The sequence below is a fragment of the Narcine bancroftii genome, chromosome 7, assembly GCF_036971445.1.
Source record: "Narcine bancroftii isolate sNarBan1 chromosome 7, sNarBan1.hap1, whole genome shotgun sequence".
Lineage (NCBI taxonomy): Eukaryota > Metazoa > Chordata > Chondrichthyes > Torpediniformes > Narcinidae > Narcine > Narcine bancroftii.
Window position 1 is genome coordinate 45,079,849 of NC_091475.1, and position 21,207 is coordinate 45,101,055.

At 38.9% G+C, this 21,207-nt stretch overlaps 2 protein-coding genes across 19 annotated transcripts in view; one reads left to right on the forward strand and one right to left on the reverse strand.

The window, feature by feature from the left end:
- mospd2 (motile sperm domain containing 2) overlaps nucleotides 1-16,292 on the reverse strand; it is a 66,530-nt gene extending 50,238 nt beyond the window's left edge. For 8 of the 14 annotated variants that reach the window (XR_011341814.1, XM_069889938.1, XM_069889937.1 and 5 more), the window contains exons 1-8: nucleotides 16,190-16,290; nucleotides 16,032-16,089; nucleotides 9,785-9,940; nucleotides 8,740-8,826; nucleotides 5,813-5,967; nucleotides 1,761-1,821; nucleotides 640-678; nucleotides 432-556 (exon numbers count right to left, since the gene is read on the reverse strand). Coding sequence is in view for 12 of the 14 variants with exons in the window: in XM_069889938.1 (XP_069746039.1) it covers nucleotides 432-556; nucleotides 640-678; nucleotides 1,761-1,821; nucleotides 5,813-5,967; nucleotides 8,740-8,826; nucleotides 9,785-9,940; nucleotides 16,032-16,089; nucleotides 16,190-16,210 (702 nt within the window). In the remaining 2 variants the exon portion in view is untranslated. Of the gene's footprint in view, nucleotides 1-431; nucleotides 557-639; nucleotides 679-1,760; nucleotides 1,822-5,812; nucleotides 5,968-8,739; nucleotides 8,827-9,784; nucleotides 9,941-16,031; nucleotides 16,090-16,189 lie in introns of all 14 variants that reach the window. The other 6 variants (XR_011341813.1, XM_069889933.1, XM_069889931.1 and 3 more) reach the window with 2 other exon arrangements.
- fancb (FA complementation group B) overlaps nucleotides 16,027-21,207 on the forward strand; it is a 38,786-nt gene continuing 33,605 nt past the window's right edge. For 4 of the 5 annotated variants that reach the window (XM_069889928.1, XM_069889929.1, XM_069889926.1 and 1 more), the window contains exons 1-2: nucleotides 16,297-16,384; nucleotides 17,613-19,000. In XM_069889928.1, coding sequence (XP_069746029.1) covers nucleotides 17,963-19,000 — 1,038 coding nt within the window. In that variant the 5' untranslated portion in view covers nucleotides 16,297-16,384; nucleotides 17,613-17,962. Of the gene's footprint in view, nucleotides 16,114-16,296; nucleotides 16,385-17,612; nucleotides 19,001-21,207 lie in introns of those variants that run through there. The other variant, XM_069889927.1, reaches the window with a different exon arrangement.

The following is a 21,207-nucleotide window of genomic DNA, read 5'->3' on the forward strand; positions in this document are numbered from 1 at the left end:
ATGAATAAAATGCATTACAAGAGATCAAATAATGTGCAGATCTAAAATAACTTCTAAAAAAAAGAAAAATAAGAATCAGCTGGTGTCCAGAGATATTTCGGAACCACAAATCAATGTCATTGTATGAAGGTCAATGATCCAAATCCTAAAATAATGTGGGTTCCAGAAATAAAAGAGATGGGCATTATGCTATTGATAGCCTACACCCTACTGATAACAATTTGAATACACTCCGCTCTGGTCACCCAACCAAATTCACTTCATTAGCTCTATCAAATTACCTTAATTTTTTTTGTTTTAAAAAAAATCTTAAATCACCTTTAAACATTGACCTTTGAGAAAATTGTGTCATTATGAAACATAAACATGACAAGTGTTATATTACCACCAACCTAATGACATACACCTTTAACCAGAATAGTACAACTTACAATTCCTCCCATGTGTGCTGGCAAATATTCAATATTTATATACTCTTGCACATCTGTTTTGTTGGCAAATTTTAGCAGGTTTAAGGCATCTGGTCCCAACCACGTTTTCACAAGCTTCCAGGCAGCTGCAGGAAAAAAAAAATCTTTATTCAATGATCAGTGTCCATCTATCCAAAATTAATCATTTAATTTGCATTAGGATACTTACCATTCATAATCCATGGCATTTCATATATGACCATTTTGGCTGCAAGAGAGATTTATAATTTTAAAGTCAAGAAAGCACAAATTAATTAAAGGATATTTCAATAAATTTAAATAATCTAATCAATGAGCTCATTGAACTCTTCCCAACTTAGATTGATAAATCAGTTATAGTAAAAACACTAGTCTAAAACAAATTTGAAGCTTTTCACATATCATGGCATCCAATTCTGCAATGGATATGGTTACAATTAAATCTGTAATTGACCTTAATTGCATGACTGTACTTCTTCAGATCTCTAACTGGTAAATTGTGTTGCATATTTCTTCATCAACAGATAAGGAAAGATTACCAACATACGACTAAGGCAAAATTTCACCAAGTCTTAAAGCAGTAAAAATAGGTGGGCTTTTTGTTTTTAAATGTAGGATAGCCACCATACTTTGCAAAATTCAGAAATTATAACAAATCTAAGCCAATTCAAATTAAATGGAGCTTTTGGTATATTACTTTTGGCAGTTCAAAGGTGGGCTGAAAATGCAGCAGTAACTAGTTGCAGTTAAAACTAAAAGTCAAATTTTAAAGTGGAAAATGTCCTCCTATTGTGATACAAGTAACAAGAAGGAACGTCACTTTATTTAAAATTTTGCAAACTAGAACTTCACTAGTTTATCAAATTGCTCATCGAAAACAGCAATGGCACTGAGATCTTATAATAACTTTTCAAAGAGGATAAATATTTGAAAATTAAAAAACGAATCAGTTCGTTGATTCAAATGAAAACCCCAAGTTGTATGTATCTGAATCTCTAGTTGGTTAAAAAAAATTGACATCTCACATTCTCTGCTAGGCCATATTCTTCTTTTACCTTTTTTCCTACTTTAAATTCAGAGCATTTTACTTTCCTATCCATACTAAAGCTCACTTCATTGTTATCTAATGAGGCATTTGGAATGCAGTCAAGGCCAAACATTACTTTCAAAATATCATTAGTACATTGGTACTGCATGCACCCATCCCTACCATGAAATGAAACTTCAATTAAACAGCAAAAAAACATACAAAAACAATTAATATTTGAAGAGAAGAAAGTGGTTAAAGTGTTATAAAGTACCGGTACTTACAAAGGTACTTGGGATAATATATCTTAAAACAGTTGATGATAAAACGCACAAAGTCCATATCCTAGAAATCAGGAAAAGTATATTATTTTGAAAAATCCTACACATTTTTGAAGTCAACAATCTTTCAACTTTTACACATTTAAAACAATCATTATAAACTGCATATTTCAGAGCCAGTTAATAAAATATTAAATTTAGAAGTAGGACCTCTAACAAAATTATTTTTTCTTGATATTTTGCTTACTGCAGGAAAGTGCAAATGGCTTTGTCACAATAGTTATTTCTCCAAGCTGATTACTTCACAAAATTGATGTTATATATTTGGATTTCCAGAAAGCGTGCCGCACAAGAGACTTATCAGTAAGTTACAGGAAAGTGGAGTCCGGGGAAGTATATTGGCCTGGATTGAAAATTGGTTGTCTGACAGGAGGCAGAGATTCGGGATAAATGGGAGTTTTTCAGGTTGGCATAGAGTGGTAAGTGGGGTGCCGCAGGGGTCAGTGTTAGGACTACAACTGTTCATCATTTACATTAATGACTTGGAGGAGGGGACAAAATGTGGTGTAGCCAAGTTTGCGAATGACACCAAATTGAGTGGAAGAGCAAATTGTTATGAGGATGTGGAGAGTCTGCAGAGGGATATAGTTAAGCTGGATGAGTGGGCAAAGGTCTGGCAGATGGAGTACAATGTTAGTAAGTGTGAGGTTATCCACTTTGGCAAGAAAAATAAAAGAGCTGAATATTATTTAAAGGGTGAAAAACTATAGCATGCTGTTGTGCAGAGGGACTTGGGAGTGCTTGTGCATGAATCGCAAAAAGTTAGGTTGCAGGTGCAGCAGGTTATTAAAGAAAATGGAATGTTGGCCTTCATCGCTAGAGGAATTGAATTCAGGAGTAGGGAGGTAATGTTACAACTGTATAAGGTACTGGTGAGACCGCACCTGGAGTACTGTGTCCAGTTCTGGTCTCCATATTTGAGGAAGGATATACTGGCTTTGGAGACGGTCCAGAGGAGGTTTACTAGGTTGATCCCTGGGATGAAGGGGTTGACTTATGATGAAAGATTAAATCGTCTAGGATTGTATTCGCTCGAATTCAGAAGAATGAGAGGAGATCTTATAGAAACATATAGAATTATGAAGGGTATGGATAGGATAAATGTAGGAAGGTTTTTTGACACAGTCTCAAGATTCGGGGGAGTAGATTTAGGACAGAGATGAGGAAAAATAGTTTTTCCCAGAGAGTAGTGAATGTTTGGAATTCTCTAACCAGGGAAGTGGTTGAGGCTGCCTCATTAAACATATTTAAACTTTGGTTAGATAAATTTTTACATGATAGAGGAATTAGGGGATATGGGGAGAAGACAGGTAGGTCATAAATTAGATCAGCCATGATCATATTGAATGGTGGAGCCGGCTCGATGGGCCATTTTTAGCCTAATCCTGTTCCTACTTCCTATGTTCCTACACCAATTTTGAAATTCAGATTACAAGTACATGCATTTCCTAGAATAGTATCATCATACAATTTTCTGAATTTAAAAAATGATACGATCCTTAACTCAAAAACTTTTGGATGTCAGTTTGTGTTAACAACCACACCAGTTGAAAAGGTTTCCATCTCAAATGATGCTAAAATGCAATATTGAATTTATGATAGGAAAGCAAGTCCACTTTTCTCCCTAGCAATACAATGCATCTTGCTACAGAGAATAATAGCTAAGGGATTCAAATGGAAAGAGAGATCATGGATCTCTGAATAATTTTGGGCTTGGTTCTTCAACGGCTAGGAAGTGAGATTTCCGATCTTTTGTCAGCATACATACATGACGCCACATACTATCCTGAGATTATTTTTCCTGCAGGCAAGACAGAATTACTACTTATTGATAATGCAAAAAAACTGTACACAGCATATACAAGTAAACAGATGAAGAACTGTAAACTGATAACAAACTGACTAACCAATACAGAGAACAAAAATAAAAATCAATAAAGTGCACAAGAAGAGTCCTTAAACTTGTCCCTGATTGAGTTTGTTGTTGAGGCATCTGATGGTGGAGGGGGTAGCAGGTATTCCTGAACCTGGTGATGCAGGTCTTGTGACAATTATACCTCTTTCTTAATGTCAACAACTAGAACAGAGCCTGTGCCGGGTGGCGTGGATCCTCATGATTCCTGCTGCTCTCCAACAGCAGCATTCCTCGTAGATGTTCTCGATAATGGGGAGGGTTTTGCCTGTGATGTACCAGGCTGTGTCCACTACCTTTTTCAGGGCTTTACGCTCAGGGGTATTGATGTCCCCTTACCAGACTGTGATGTACCCGATGAGCACATTTTCCACCACAGATCTGTAGAAATTTGTCAGGGTTTCTGGTGTCATACCAAACCTCCGCAAACTCCTGAGGAAGTAAAGGTGCTAGATCTTGAAAGAATGTAGAACACTACAGCACAGTACAAGTCCTTTGGCCCTCAATGCTGTGCTAACTCATATTCCACAAAAAAACAACCTAAACCCTTCCTACCCTGTAGACTTTTCTTCCATTATGAGCCTGTCGAAGAGTCTCTTAAATGCTCCTAATGTTTCAGCTTCCACCACCATCCCTGGCAAAGCATTCCAGGAATCACAATTCTCTGCATTAAAAACCTACCTCTGACGTCTCCCATGAATTTCTCTCCTTTCACTTTGTATGTATCATCTGATGTTTGGTATTCCTGCCCTGGGAAACAGGCACTGGCTATGCCTCTCAATCCAGTAGTCTCCTCTCATCCTTCTACGCTCCAAAGAGAAAAGTTTTAGCTCTGCTAACCTTGCCTCATAAGACATGTTTACCAATCCAGGTAACATCCTGATAAATCTCCTCTGCACCCTCTCCACAGCTTCCACATCCTTCCTATAATGAACAATATACTCGAAGTTTGGCTTTACCAGAGATTACTCTTTATTCCTGAACTCAATTTCCCTATTAATGAAGTTCACCATTGCACAGGCCTTCCTAACTGTGCAAGACCTTGAGGGATGTAGGAATTTGAACCCCAAGGTCCCTCTGTTCATCCACACTCCTAAGTAACCAACCATTAACCCTGTACTCAGCCTTCTGGCTGAGAAATTGAGAATTTTTCTTTTGTTTAAAAAATTGCCAACACTGGATTTATTGAACTAAAAAGGTCTCTTATAATGGGAATAACATACCCCATTAGCACAAAGCCAGGATCCATAGATTAAAACCATAGAAAACTACATCACAGAAACAGGCCCTTCTGCCCTCACAGTCTGTGCCTAACTATTTACCAATTTACTATATTATCATCTAGATCATTGATATAGATGAAAAATAACAGGGGAGCCACTACTGATCCTCGAGACAGACCACTAGCTAAAGGCCTCCAGTGAGAGATGCAATTATCCACTAGCTTCTCCCATGAAGCCAATGTCTAATCGAATTTACTACCTCACCATGAGCACCAAGCGATGGAGCCTTCCTAACTAACTTCCAATGCAGGAAGTCCATGTAGACAGCATCCACTCTCTTTACATCATCAACCTTTCTGGTAACCTCAAAGAAAATCCATGAGATTGCTAGATTTATCTGGCCATGGCTCAACCAATGTTGATTTATAGACAAATATTCAATGGGATACTGCAAAAACTCCCTTCTGCTTTTTCAAATCATGTATTCAGATGTTTTACATCCACCCAAGAAAGAGGTTATAGATTAATGCCCAATTGAAATGTCTGTGCTTCAGACACAATACCAATGAGGTGCACTGTGCTTAAATTTTCCAGAGTGGAATTACTTTGTGGAAAATGTGCTACCACTCTGAAGACTGACAACTTACTGCTAAGCATAGTCAATTTACAGAGTCCACATTTGTAAAAGTATTGATTTCAATGCAATTAGATGTTCATATTCATCTGAAAGATTAGGTAAGAGGCACTACAAACCTCACTTTCTTCCTTAAGCTCACACCCCACCAGTATCTGTCTCTTTTACCATTAGCATCCACCAAGAAAACTTGAATGCATGCCAAAAAAGATGTGGTGGTACTTACGATATTGTTTAATCCAGTTTCAGTCAAGTCAAATACCACTGTAATAGGTTTCCCTTGCTCTCTTTTGCAATAACGTTCTAACCAGAAGGCAGCATACTTCTTTTTTTCCAAAGCTGTCTTCGCATCTTTGATGTGTAATTTTACTCTAAACCAAACTGGCAAAAAGAATGTCAGAGTTTTAATCAACCGTCAAGTCCAATTTAGTTCTGCAAATTAAGACAACATCAGTGTTACTACTACAGTACAAATCAGGTTATATGAAGTCGGATTCCTCATTTATCCGAAAAAATATTTACTCGACATGAAATTAGAATTACATTTGTCCTCGTTTCAGGTAACTCCCTCCCTTCTCTCTTTCCATTTCTTCTTTAACATCCCCTATTAACTTTTCTCTCCAACTTTCCTTCTCAAACTGCTTGCCACTGTCTCCCAACCGCAAGCGATCGGAAGAATCCCTTGTCCCAGCGTCATCAAGGAGAACAGCCTCCGGGCAGGCCAGCTTTTGGTGAGAATTAAACGTTATTTTAATGCTTAAAGTACCTTCCCTCGTTTGTTGTTCTTTAAACACTTACAAGTGATTTGCTGCTGCTACTGAGCTGCTTTTAAAAAAAAAATGGCCAGTTATCCCAAAAAAGTTTATCCGACATAGGCGCATTCCTGGCCATTTCGGATAATCGGAGTTGTACTAGATATAAACAAGTTTGCAAATAATTTTCACTTTTTATGAAATTTCCATAATTTTGACAAGTCATTTTTTTTTTGCACTTGAACTGAAAAATGCAGATGTTATCAAACATCCCTGAAAGTCAATATCAAACAAATGAGTGCCAGCTAAGTCATTAGATCAGAATTGGTGTTGTGCTATTTCAGCTAAAATGAGTTGAGCTTTCTTGTATTATTCAACTATAGAAGTCAGTTTTCATCGCCATTGCAATGGACAAAATTAAGATTTCAGACTTATTGTCAGAGTACATACCTGACATCATATAAACCCTAAGATTTCTTTTTCCCGCAGGCGTGGCAAAATTACCACTAATTGGCATTGCAAAAAAAGCTGTATGCAGCGTAAGCATGTAAACAAAAAAAGAACTGTAAACAGAAAACAAATGTAAACAAACTGACTGTGGAATATAGAGAACAAAAAGAAAATCAATCAAGTGCACAACTAAGAGTCCTTAAATGAGTCCCTTGTTGAGGAGTCTGATGGTGGAGCAGCTGTTCCTGAACCTGGTGGTGTGAGTCTTGTGGCACTCATATCTCTTTCCTGATGGCAGCAGCGAGAACAGAGCATGTGCTGGGTGGTGTGGGTCTTTGATGATTAACTGCTGCTGCCCTCCGACGACAGCGTTCCCTGTAGATGTTCTCAGTAGAGGAAAGGGTTTTGCCTGTGATGTCCTGGGCTGTGTCCACTACTTTTGGAGGGCTTTACGCTCAGGGGTATGGGTGGTCCCATACCAGACCGCGATGCAGCTGGTCAGTTGAAATTTGCCAGGGTTTCAGGTGCAAACTCCTGAAGTAGAGGCGCTGAGATGATTTCTTCACGATGCCATTGGTGTGTGGGTTTCAGGAAACATCCTCCCAGATAATGACTCCCAAGAACCCAAAAATGCTCACCCTCTCCACTTCTAATCCCCCAAAGATCACTGGATTGTATACCTGGAATGTGCGTCGAAAGAACCAAAGTCTTGTTGATCCAAACCAAGGCTTTTATTAACGAAAAGACCGGAGCATATCATAAGTCAGTCGACCAGTCCCGAATGACCTGGTCTGGCTAGGAGCAATCCTTGAAGACCTGCCAGTAGGTGCGGCTACACTCTCAGCCAATCATAGTCATCCTACACTAGAATCTGTACATAGACACATTGGTGATAGAATCTGTACTATCACAATACCTTTGGCTTTCCTTTCCTGAAGTCAACATTTGATTCCTTAGTTTTGGTGATATTGAGTGGAAGGTTGTTGTTGGGGCACCATTCAGCCACGTTTTTCAATCCCCATCCTGTATGTTGACATCCTTTTCTTTTTTACAACCCACTACCATGTTTTCATTGGCAAATTAGTAGATGGTGTTATTGTTGTACTGAGCTACACACCTACAAATAAAGATATTCACCCAGACTTTGTTGCAGAATAACAGATGTCATCATTAACAAATTGTAAATTGGATTTCGGCTTCCAACGTCGACACATGCATGGTTAAACAGAAATCCCAAAATTGTTGTGCAGCCAAGAGCCCTACTTTTTCTATTTCTTATACTTATGTTCCTCTTCATGATTGGTCTATATTGAGAATGACTGGTCTTGAGACACAAGCAGTCAATCCTCCATAAAATGAATGCACTTAATTCTGTTTGAGGAGATTGTTTGAAAACTCAGCACAACATGGCCCAAAGACTGTCGCTCAACAACCTTTAATGAATGCAAGTCATTTGATAATTACAGAACACTTGCAAAGCAGTTTCATCAGGTTAATGGGAGAAGACTCATGGCAGAGTAAAGACCGGCCAAAAAAAAAAGACACATCCAAACCAATTTTGCCAAAATCCAAAATTATGACATTGTTTATCTTATCAACTTGTCACAACTATTTTGGACTGTTAGTGGACATTACAACAGTATTTTTTCATACAAAAATTCATGTTAAATAATAATTGATTTTAAAATAAGGCAAAATATACATCAATGGGTGATTGTTTAGGCGCTTGATAAGTTTTTTTTTAAATATAAAGTCAATCAATAACTCATTACCCTTCAAAACAATCAATTGTTCAAAAAAATTGCAGAGGGAAATGCAATCCTGAGAATGCAGAAATATTCGGTCATCAGTAAAAAAAACACAAGCAGTCGAACCTCAAAACTATTTTACCATTCAATTACATCATTTACCTAACCTAGCAATTAAATACAGCAAACAAGCTGAAACTTACATATTTTGTTGCCTTCTTTATCATATCCATGAAGGTAAACCGCTCCAGTTTCAAAAGTCCATTTAGGAAGATTGGACTCGCTTAAATCTGTAGCAAGCATATATAATAAAAGTTAAACAAGAAAGTCTACAGATGTGCTTGAGCAAATCTATCAATCTATTTCTACATTTAATTAAATATTTTTGGGAATGACATTTCAAGGATGTGATACACAAATTGCACACAATTTTACATCACCATGTTGAAATTATTGGTCTCCCTCCATCACTGCTGAGGCATTGTAAACTTCCTTAATGCCTTTTGTAAGATGGAGGCCAAAACTTTATTTCAGTTACCAGTCATGCATTCAACATACTGACTTCAGTTACTGTTGAAAGGATGCCAAAAGTTGATTACTTGTCAAAACTCAAACCTTATTAAATATATTTTTACACTTCATTTTTACATTCAGCAGCTGAATAACTAAACCTAGACTCCAGCCACCTTAAATATTGTATAAAAGCACCAATAATTTGCAAGTTAGACATTTGTTATTTTACCAACAATTTTCGTGTACACTTTTCTAAAACATCATGTTTTTGCTTCCTCTACATACCAGAATTGGGCAGTATGTAGGTTTCCCTATCCTGCAGGTTTCTAACTAAGTACAGATCCAATAAAGAAGTAAAACATGAACATCTGTAGACACAGTGGTTGAAGTAAAAACAGAATGCAGGAGAAACTCAGCAGGTCAAATAGGTAAAAATAAGTAAGTGATGTTATGTCAGGTCCAATAGAGGTCATCTGAAAGCAAGTTAACTATTTACAAGTTAACTATTTATTCCATGGTGTAATGTGGATTAAAAAAAAACAATAAAAAGCTGATAATAGCTTAATCCTTTCCGACACCACCAACATGTACATATCCCAATAAGTTGCCATAGAAGAATTGCATTCCCCATCCTGGCACATAAGTACATGGCAACTCAAAGAAGTTTTTTGGAACCTGGTGAAAAGGTTCCCTCTGAAAATTTAGCATAATCATATTTTCATTTTGAAAACTTACCATGAACAGAATATTCTTTTCTCCACTGAAAACTCTCATCAATCATTTTCAAAGTATCGTCCACACTGTAATGCCTCCATTGCAAATAGCTCTCAACCCACACTTTATCTTTCTCTAGTCTTTCAACATCTCGAGAATCATATTTCTCAGCTTTATCTACAGAAAAAGAAATTCATTTTAGTAATCTGAAGAAACCCTTCCTAAACAATTAAAATTAGATAGCAAGCTTCCACCTTTAGCCAAACAGATCTTCTGAAACATCAAAGCTACAGCTCACATCCAAGACAAACTTCGTGGATCCTTGGGTCACTGCCAAATGAATCTCAATTACCAAAAAACTCACCTATTTTCTAAATTCTACCTCTGTTTACATCATAAGATTATTCTGCAGTTTGTGGATCCTCCCCATCAAATACATCATCCATACTGAATCCATATAGATGCAAATGTTCAAATTAGAGATATTGTATTAAAAATACTTATTGCTTCACACAAAGCATTCGGAACACTCCTGCCAGAGTTCTGACATAGGAGAGACCAAAAGAAAATACAAAAAAAAACATATTATCAAAATGAGAAAGTGATTTTGGTTTAGCTTTGAATTTTAGCCATAAAAGTAACAATTTCATCCACCTGAAGATCTCAAATCACTGAATTTTCAGATCCTAAAATAATTGGCAACATGTCAAGATTACATGAGAACTTGTGTTTAATCTGCCATCTCTGGTCTCTAGCTCTTATTACTACTGAAAGTTGTGTTTTGAAAATATGCAGCATCATTAAAGGTGCCTAACCTTTTATCCAGAATTCCTAAAACCAGCAACCTCCAAAAGCTGGCACTTTTTCGGTAATTGGCATCTGCTCATCAAAGATGGAGTATGGCACCAAACACGACCCAAAGTGACCCCAGCTCAACTCCCATGTACCCAAGTAGCATTCCACTACTTCATAAGTGCCTCGGAATCACCCATACTGACGCCCATCCAGTGTTGTGGCACTTTCAGTCAGCCCAGTGGCAGCTCAACGACTGTCATTGCTACCCATGATTCCCCCACACAACTGAAACTGCTGTACCAGTGCCAGCACAGGGGGACCGAGAAGGCGGCAGTTCCCCTAGCACTGGTACAGCAGGCGGGTGAGGTGGGGAGAGACGGCAGCACGACTCAGGCGGACGGGACGGGGTGGGGGGGGGGGGAGGGAGTGAGAGATAGCACATCAGTCTGATTTATAATTATTGTTGTTCCCATAAATTTCCTAGCCAAGTCAATAATTTTGTTTACTTTCCACAAGTTTTAGTTTTTATGATCAAAGTTTGGATGTTTGGTATTCAAAAAGGAGACACAATTTTCTCCATGTAAATATTAACAAAATAGTTGATCAGTTTGATGAAGACAAATTATACTTCTATCTGGCAAACTTAACTCCACACTTGAATTGCTTCAAAGCACCCCGCTTCTGAAACAAGGGTCCATCATCAATTTAAGCTACAAATAAAAATTGTTGGAAATGTTCAGCAGGTGACACAACATTTTAGAAAAAAAAAGAGAATCAACTTTTGGCAGAGAACAATGGAAAAGTGTTGCTTTCCTTCTACCTTCAAATCAAATGCCAAACAACTAGAAGCAAAGGTAATCCTGCCACAGAACAATAGGTTCTCACAGATACCAGCAAATGCATAATACGCACCAAAATAAAAAGAACTCGTGTAATGTTGTTATGCAGTACTCCCTATAGGGTACAGTGTGCAAACACAATGGAGTCAGGTCACGTCTCTTGGGAGCATGAAATATTATTATCGATAACCAATATTGAGGAAATCACAACTGGCAAATAAATTATAGGAGCCAATTAGCACGATGAAATCACTATGTTGCCATATTTTCAATGCAAGAATTGTTTGCTCATTTTCATCCTCTGCTCCAAATACATAATCAGGTTCTTCTGTGGAAACTTACAGTTGCTGTGGCTAGAGAGTCTAAGCTCCAACAGTCACCAAGAAATGAGTATTTACTTCCTTCCTTATCAATCTTAAGCACACAAGACCTGGTTCTCAATCTTACACCAACAAGATATGTATCCTTATTTTTCATTTTCACCTGCCTGTTCTGCACCAGCTTCCTCACAGTCTATCTAAGGCAATTTACCATCTGGTATTACTTAGAGATTCAGTCGAAAGATTTTATTCCTTCACAGGATGGCAGGCAATATGGCCAAGACGTGGCCATCCACTGAAAAGATGGCGTGAGCAAACAAAAATCACTGGAAGTCTCTATGAATAAATCAGGATCTTTGTACTGTTTAGAAGTCCTGCACATATACTTAGTAGCCATGACAGAACCACACGTTTTTCTTGCCTGTTACAGTATTCCCATGTGTCTGCTGCCCTAAATAATATAGGGAAGAAACAGACAGAACTCTTAGTACATCGACTGCACTGCAGCACAGTAGTCTGAAGTCTGAGTTAATGAATTCTTAACAGGGTAGACAACATGTTCTAAGCAGTCAAACAACTGGAATTAAGTCTGAGCATTTCTTAAGTTGCACTCGGAGGCAAAGGGGGAAGAATTCCATTATGCTCTTAATATGCAAATAATTGAAAGTTTTGTCATTCAGAAGTTGAACTACTTCTTTTGCATGACTAGAATAAGGAAGAACTGAAAAGGTACACATTAAAGTTATACATTCAGATTTGATGGCTAGTGGATGACATCCAGGCCAGTTGTGCACATTGCTTCACCCTCTCTGTGATGTGCAATTTAGCCAAACGATTACAGTTCACTTTGCACGCAGTTTGTCAAGTCCATGGTACTCCTATTTGTTCAAGCAGCCCAGAACATGTAGTCACTTAACTGTTCGAGTCGTGGGGTTTATCATATTGTGAGGGAGCAGGGTGTGAAATAGGAATACAGCAACAACTCAAGTTCATAACTTTCTTCCTTGATGCCAAGTATGACCCTACCTAATGGAATGTTTCTCTTGAAGCTCAATAATTTCAGATTTATTGTCAGAGTACATACATGACCTCAAAAATAATTGAGATTCTTTTTCTGCGAGCAAGGCAGAATTACCACTTATTGGTAGTGCAAACAAAAAACTGTAAATATATACATGTAAATAAATAGAACTGTAAACAGATAACAAGTGTAAGCAAACTAGAGAAAATTGCACAAGAAAGAATCCTTAAATGAGTCCCTGATTGAGTTTGTTGTTGAGGAGTCTGATGGTGGAGGGGGAGCAGCTGTTCCTAAACTTGGTGGTGCGAGTCTTGTGACAATAATACCTCTTTCCCAATGGCAGCAGTGAGAACAGAGTGTGTACTAGGTGGTGTGGATCCTTGAGGATTGCTGCTGCTCTTTGACAGCAGCGTTCCCTCTATATGTTCTCAATAATGGAGAGGATTTTACCTTTGATGTCCTGGGCTGTGTCCACTAACTTTTGCAGGGCTTTATGCTCAAAGGTATTGGTGTTCCCATACCAGACCGTGATGTAGCCTCTGTAGAAATTTGTCAGGGTTTCTGGTGTTATACCAAATCTCTGCAAACTCCTAAGGAAGTAGAGGCACTAATGTGCTTTCTTCACGATGCCTTTGGTGTGTTTAACCCAAGAAAGATCCTCCCAAGAACTTAAGTTTGCTCACCCTCTCCACCTCTGATCCCCCAATGATCATTGGATTTAAACCTCTGGCTTTACCTTCCTGAAGTCAACAATCAGCTTCTTAGCTTTGGTGGCATTGAGTGCAAGGTTGTTGTTGATGCATCATTCAGCCAAGTCTTCAATCCTCCTTCTGAATGCTGACTCATCACCTTCCTTTATACAACCCACTACAGTGGTATAGTCAGCAAATTAGTAGATGGTATTATTGTTGTACCAAGCCACACAGTTGTAGATTTACAGTCCAGGGTTTTGTGTAGAGCCAGTGAGATAGCATCTGCTGCAGACCTGTTGCTACAATAGGCGAACTGGAACGTACCCATGTCACCACTCAGACAGGAGCTGATATGCTTTATTAGGAATTATTCAGCTTTATTAGGAATGTTTGATGCAACAATCACATGCCAGTCACTTTTCCCACACCTCTGAAATTCAGCTCTCTACTCAGAGTTTGGACTACAGCTATAATAAAGCTATTAAACTCAGACAGTGATGAGCCACACAAAAGCACCAGCAAAATGGCAGCACAGTTGGTGCACCGGTTATCATAACGCCTTCACAGCACCAACGATCAGAACCAGACCAGTGTTCAAATCCCACGCTGTCTGTAAGGAGTTTCTACTTTTACAAACTAACAACCCTTTCAATTATTTTTGGGACTAAAGGGACTTTGCTTGCCCTAACACAGGAACAGAAATGGAAAATTCACCAGACAATGGCAAATTCAAAATAATGTTTTTTTAATTAAATTAAACAATCAATAACATAACATTTCTTACTTATCTCTGAAGTTAACCCTACTATGCGCAAATGTAAATGTATGTGTATGTATAATTAAAATCCCACTCTGAAAAATCAACCTTTAAAAGTTCAACATCATTTTAGTATTGCTTGAAGTTCTTAAATTCTCAGTTCAGAAATAATCATAAAGCACATTTAAACATTACATCTTCAGCCTTTTTACTCACAATGACTATTTTCTTTCACAATGAAGTCACAAACCATTGTCGGTTAAACAAAATAGTCACACAAAAATAGACCCAGTAGAAATCTGTCCTCTTTTCCAAAGAGACAGCAAAAGGGTCTTCCCTTTTTTCCAGGAGTAACACAGAACAGCATCAATTCTGGTTACTGTAACTCAACCCTATCTTTCACAAGGTTTCAACTCCTGTTTTGACTCTATACTCCAAGCTGAACGTTTCCAAAACTGAACTCAGAATGTTTGAATTCAGTAATAAATTTCTCCAAAGCATGGGACCGTTACATCACTGAGGTGAGTCCCAATTCTTGGAAACCACATGACCATCAGTTTTATTCCTACCAAAATTCTGTTCCTTTTCCAAAACCATTCCATAACAACCTGACTTCAACTCTGTTCAAGTGGCTTTGATTAAAAGCAGATGGCTTCCTTCAGCAATTCTTGATTAAGAGCCATTAGCTGTCTGTCCAAGACAAGTCCACTCTGAGAATGAACACTTGTCAGAAAACAATAGTTTTCTATAAATGTGCTGTGACCAGTGTGTGACCCTGTACCAACCCACAGTTAACTTACTAAGAATACAGATACAATATTTTAACATAATTTACTTTAGTAAGACTTTTTTATAAAAATATAGTTTAACATTAAAATAAAAGTTAATACAAATTCGTTACAGTACATTCTCCCCACGTCTGCGTGGGTTTTCTCTGGGGGCTCCGATTTCCCCTCACTATTCAAAATGTACCAGGGGTATAGGTTAACGGGGTGTAAATTGGGCAGGACGGACTGGCCCACGTCTAAATTTTTTAAGAAGTTAAAAATATCTTCCGTTACTTTGCTAATGATCGAGAATGGCTGCGACTTAAATTTCAACGCCAAAACCCATCTCAAGAGTGCATGTGCAAAAGTCAAACCTGGATCTGTGAAAGTTATGAATAAGACTTCAACAGCAGTGCAAACAAAAAGCATCAAGGCCCAGAATGAATCCACAAGCTAGCACTGAGCTAGTAGAAGTATATATTTTAAATTCAAATATACTGTTGACTACAAGGGGTCATATCTATCCACCATCAGAACCCCAGTGAAGCCAATAGGTCGATTCTTGATAGCATAGCATCTTCAAAAGGTGTTTTGGGGCACTGAAATGTCAATCTCTATATTTGGATATTGTTGCAGTTGCAAATCCCAATTAAAAACAAAATTTGGGGAAAAAATACACAGCTGACAAGTTTGTCACACTAAGGCGGCACCGGCAGAAGTTAAATAAGCCGCGTTTTGATTCAGTTTTGACCATTTGACTGAGTTGGATGTCATGCTGGGGAATTCATTGCCCTGGTCCTTCTTTCCAACGGCTGTGGATGTGCAGGTGGACAGTCATACCCCTGCAGTTCGTTGCCAGTGGAGTAACCATTAGCTGAAGAGGCCAACTTTCACGCAACCACCCCCCCCCTCCCCTCCCTTCCCTTCCCTTCCCCTCCTCACGTCGCCAGACGACTCACTCCTGCACTCAACAGGACCAAGTTCACGGGGGAATGAGGATCGCAGCCCCGGCCTCCCCCACCACAACTGGAGCCGGGGAGCCCCCGTCCCGCTTCGCGAACGCAGCCTGCACGATACCTTGCAAATACTCGCGTCCAAAGCGCTGCCTCGTCTCGCTTATGAGCTTCTCTTTGTCCTGGAAAACAAAGAACGGTTAAGGGTGAGCGCTGCCCTGCCCAGCCCTGCCCTGCCCCCCCCCCCGGTAGGGTCTCTCAACCCCCGACACACGGTCTTACCGGCAGCCGATCAGCAGCCATGACCGCGCGTCCTGGTCACGTGACCGCCCTGACCTCTCACCTTCCCTCGCGCCGATCGTCGTCGGCCTTCTCCAACGTGCCGAGCTCGCACGGGAACGGTATTCGTTTATTGACAGTGGCCGCTCTCGTCCCGCCCCGCGGCCCTGCAGGGATGCGAGCCCAGCGAATCATCGGGTAAAGGGAGACGGGAGCAGGGGCAAGATGGGGTCGGGGGTGGGGGGTGGGGGGTGGGGGGTGGGGGCTGGGGGGCGGGTCGGGGGTAACGGGGGGGGGTGGGGGGCAGATCGGGTATCAGGTCGTAAGGGTAGACAGGATCTCTGGGAGTAGAGGCCAGACAGGGTCTCCAGGGGCAGAAGGCTGACAGGGTGTCCAGGGGCAGAGACCAGACAGGGTTTCCGGGGGCAGGTGGGGTCTCTGGGTACAGGGGGCAGATGGGGTCTCCAGGGGCAGTGGGCAAATGGGCTCTCCTGGTGCAGGGGGGAGACGGGGTCTCCGGGGCAGGGGGCAGCAAGGTCTTCGGGTACAGAAGGTAGACAGGGTCTCCAGCAAGTGGGTGGGTGCTGGGGTAGATGGAGACTCTGGATACAGATGGCAGGGGAAAATGGGTTCTCTGGGTACAGGGGCAGGGGTAGGAGGGTGTCGTTACAACAGTGGGGGTAATCAGATTATCATGAACAGTGCAAGGGTCAGATGAGGTTGATGGGTGCGGCGGCAGGAGGTCATTTTGATTATGGGGCAGAGGACAAAGGATTACAGTGTCCAAGGGCTAATCAGATCGCACAGGGACAGGGAGAAATGGAATCTCCAGATTCAGGGTAGGGGGCAAGTATGCACCTCAGTATATGATTCAGCAACAAGGTGCATATCCATTGGGTACAGGAGCAGGTGGGAGCAAGTGGGGTAGTGCAGTGCAGAATTGCTGGGCAGAATTGCTCAGTGCAGGATCAAGGGGAAGGTAGAGGGTCAAGGGGCAATTGAGAGCACCAGGGGCATGGGACAAGCATGGTCACCAGGAGCAGGGGTTGCACAGGTGTTCAGGTAGAGGGTCGGGGCAAGTGTTATCATCCAAGAAGATATAGGGTCAATGGACAGATGGGTCTCTGGGCCCAGTGGTAAAGGAACAGAATGAATCCACCAGATCCAGGGAGTAAGGAACAGGAAGGTGATGGTGGGTACAGCATTAATGGGTCCAGGGAATGAGCAGAAGGAGGATTACTGCCATGTACAGGGAAGAAGGTGAAGTTGGGAACACCACGTACACAGACAGCAAGAACCAGAAGGCACTTGGTACATGGGCTAGGTTTATTGCTCTAGGTAGCTTCCCATACATGTGCTGGTGCTCGATTTAGTTATTTCTCTATTTGCTGCCGATGATGTGTATGTACCAATCTTTCTTCTACAGTTTGGAAATTGCGTTCTGAAATGATCATTCTGCTAATTGAAAACTATATCTCATCATGTCTCCAAAATGAAGTTCCCCGCACTGCAGAAAACTGCGACATCTGCTGAATGTTGTCTGCTGAATCGAGATCTGAAATATCCTGGATAGAATACATAACGTCAAATGAAGAGCAGCTGCAACATAATAAATGTGGTGGTGTTCCCCACCCACAAAAGGAATTCATTACATTTTTAGAGATGATGCATGTTGTTTCTCTTGACAAAAGTATTACTTTGAAACGCTATCAAAGCTGAGCTTGGTCTAAAAGGCAACTTTGAAACATTTCAGAATGAACTTGAAATTAAATTTTGATGGAACATCATTATTTAAGAACTTGTTTTCATCATTACAGTTTAAAATTTGAATCACCAAATCAAGATCTTGTTTTTCTTAAAAAAGAAAGTCAGGTGCTTGAAATGGAGCTGGAATCCTTCAAAAAGAATGTGAATGTTACAACTTTAAATGGAGAGGTGATTTTGTTCATTATGTCCAAGGAAAAACATCCCAGTGGGAAAACTGTTGCCATGTTGCAGTTCAAAAGGATGACGTTTGATTCCGAATCGGGTAAATTCATGAAGAAATTTGAAGGAAAATATATCCCTAATCAAAAAAAATCATATTCACAAATTATTGCTTGTGGTTGCGCAATCGATTCAAGAACAGGAAAAAATTGCCCTTGTATACTGCTAAAGAAGCAAAAAAAAGGTTCTAAATTTGGATATATGTTGCTAATGTTGCAGAATTCAAATACGTTTGAGCAACATATGGACTTTGAACTGGATTATGAAATGAAGGAGAATCTCACCCTGTTGACTGGGCCCAGTGTTTACTGGAGTTGTGGCAATCAAGTTTTACATGTATCTCCTCAAACAAATGGAATTTTGAATATTCCAATTTCTCTTACTGCAGTTACGTGGATTGGAGAAATTTCTGATGGACATGTTATTATATTGGGTGCAAAGAAAGCTACAGGACCTATAAAACATGATGAAACTGAAGTTTCTCAAGCTGATAAACAGATCTGGGGAAGTGAATTTATCAGTTATTCCATAAATAATAAAAAATTGTGCACCCACCATTTCATCCCAAATGCTTACAGCACAGTAGTTACACATATACTAATTTGTTCTTCGAATGATACAGAAAATCAATTAAAGACCACAATTATAGCAACCACATGCAAAAATCAACTGGTTATGTTTGAAAATTGTGTTTCCAAAAATGTCTGCCAGCTTCCTTTTGAAGATGCCTGTGAGATAAAAATGGCCAAAACTGGCAGAGAGAATTGTCTCTTCCTTGTATCTTCTCAGGCTGGAAGTGTTTGTACTGTCTCAAAGGAAAATTGGCAGGTACAGTAGGAATAACCATGTTTTTAATCTCCAACAGGTCCAGGACTCCAATCTTTCATAGACCAACATAAACAAACCAAAGCTTTTGCTGGTGGAAGTTTTTAACTTTTCAAAAAGATTTTATAAATTAAAATTTGAAAGTGAGGTGCCATTTGTCTCTGGTGAATTAAACTTTTCAAAACATCATCATTGTAGAGTAGCCCAAGAGGTTCAAAGAAACGAAAATGACAAACTGCCTCAATAATAGGTCAAATAGAAGTGACTTAGAGGATACCTTAAAGAAATAAAAGCAATGAATTTTAGGGAAGTAATTGGGGCATTGGCAGGCCTAAGTAGGATTTCCTGACATCTTTAATTAAATTGCTTATGAGGCCAGTATTAATGGAATCAACTTGGAAGTATTTAGGTCTGAGAAAATAAATGGATGGATTTAAAAACATGGAAGAGATTTTGAAATAAATATTTTGCACAATTGGACATAAAAAATAGATTTATAACAAAGTTTTGATGGACGGATCAAACTTAATGTGAGTTCTGACATGAGCTGAGTATTTATTAGAAATTATCAGGGTGGAGGTGACAGGCAAGGATTAGCATTTCCGGCAGAGTCAGGCAATGTGGCTAAATTAAAAGTTGGTAGTCTTAGTGAAGCCAGAGCAAAGTTATCTGAAGTTCATCTTCAAAGCTACAGACAGATTGAGAAGTATGAACCACAGTAGTTTACGAGTCCTATAGTCACAGGAAGTTATTTCAGGCGTGGATAAATGCTGCTTAACAAAATTAAGACAATGAAAATTGGTTATTTTTTTACAGCATACCATCTCATTGTTTTGGCAGTTCACAATTTTAAAATAATAATATTAGAGTATGAAAATCAGTATCAAAATGTATAAGCATGTTTCCATGATCTTAATTTAGTTGAATACATTTAGAAAAAAATTCTGCTATGTTTTATGTTTACAGTGAAAAAAGAAACTATTTAAATTAACAATTTATTGATTATGACTTCACTAAGTTTGCAGAAAGCAAAATTGTCCATATGTTGCAAAGAAAGCCAGATACTCTGAAGCTCAATGTTTCTGTGGCCTTCAATGTGAATTTTTTCTTCCAGATTATTTCGTTTGTTTTAAATCACTTAGTCATTTCCATTCTTTTATTTAATGTCTGATTTCATAAATTAAATATCAATAATCATTTACATATTTGTAATTTTATATTGTATTAGTAATAAATGGTGTTAAAATCCAGATTTTGCCCTGTTTGGATTATAATTAATGATCGTGTTATTAACACTTTCTGTACATGGTTCTTTCTTTTTAAAATGTTTTATTAATATTTTAGAATAGAAAAGTTGAACAATATTATTATGAAATATGTGACAAGACCAAGAAGGTAAAAAGTTACAAAAATGATCATAAGTAAAAGTTCCAAACCACAAGTATGATAATAAAATAGAACATAACAAAGGAAATAAATTTCAAAACCCCTTCCCCTAAACAAGGTTGAAGATTAACGTTCATAAATCAAAGTTGCACAATCCTAGAGTGTGGCAACACAATGCCAAAATTCCAGATTAACACTAAATCTTAAAGTTATAGTAGTCGTCAATGAATGGGTCCCATATCATTTGGAATTTAATTTTTGAATCATTGCCTACATATTTATTTTTTTCTAAATTTAAACAAGACATAATATTCCTTAGCTGTTGTGCATGTATAGGTGGGATATTTCCACTTAATCAAAATTGCACATCTGGCCATCAACAAAGTTAAAGATAAACGCAGTATTGAAGTTAGTAAAACATCATCTTCTCAGAATGTTACAAAAAGTCCAATTAAAGGATTAGGTTCCAATTTTAAATTGAGAATCACCGCTAATGTTTGAAAAACTTCTTTCCAAAATTTTCTTAAGCTAGGGCATGTCCAGAACATATGAATTAAAGAAGCATCACCTGTTTTACGTTTATCACATCAGGGATTTATGTCCGAATTAAAATGAGACAATTTAATTTTAGGAATATGGGCTCTGTGTACCACTTTGAATTGCAACAGACATTGCCGAGCACAAAAGGATCCGTTTTTTTAAAACTTACTAACACCACATCCCTTTGTACATGGTTCTAATGAAATGTTTTCTCATTAAAATATAAACTGCAAGGATTCTTTCATTTTATTTTCAGTATTCAGCAGTATTTTAAAATCATGAGA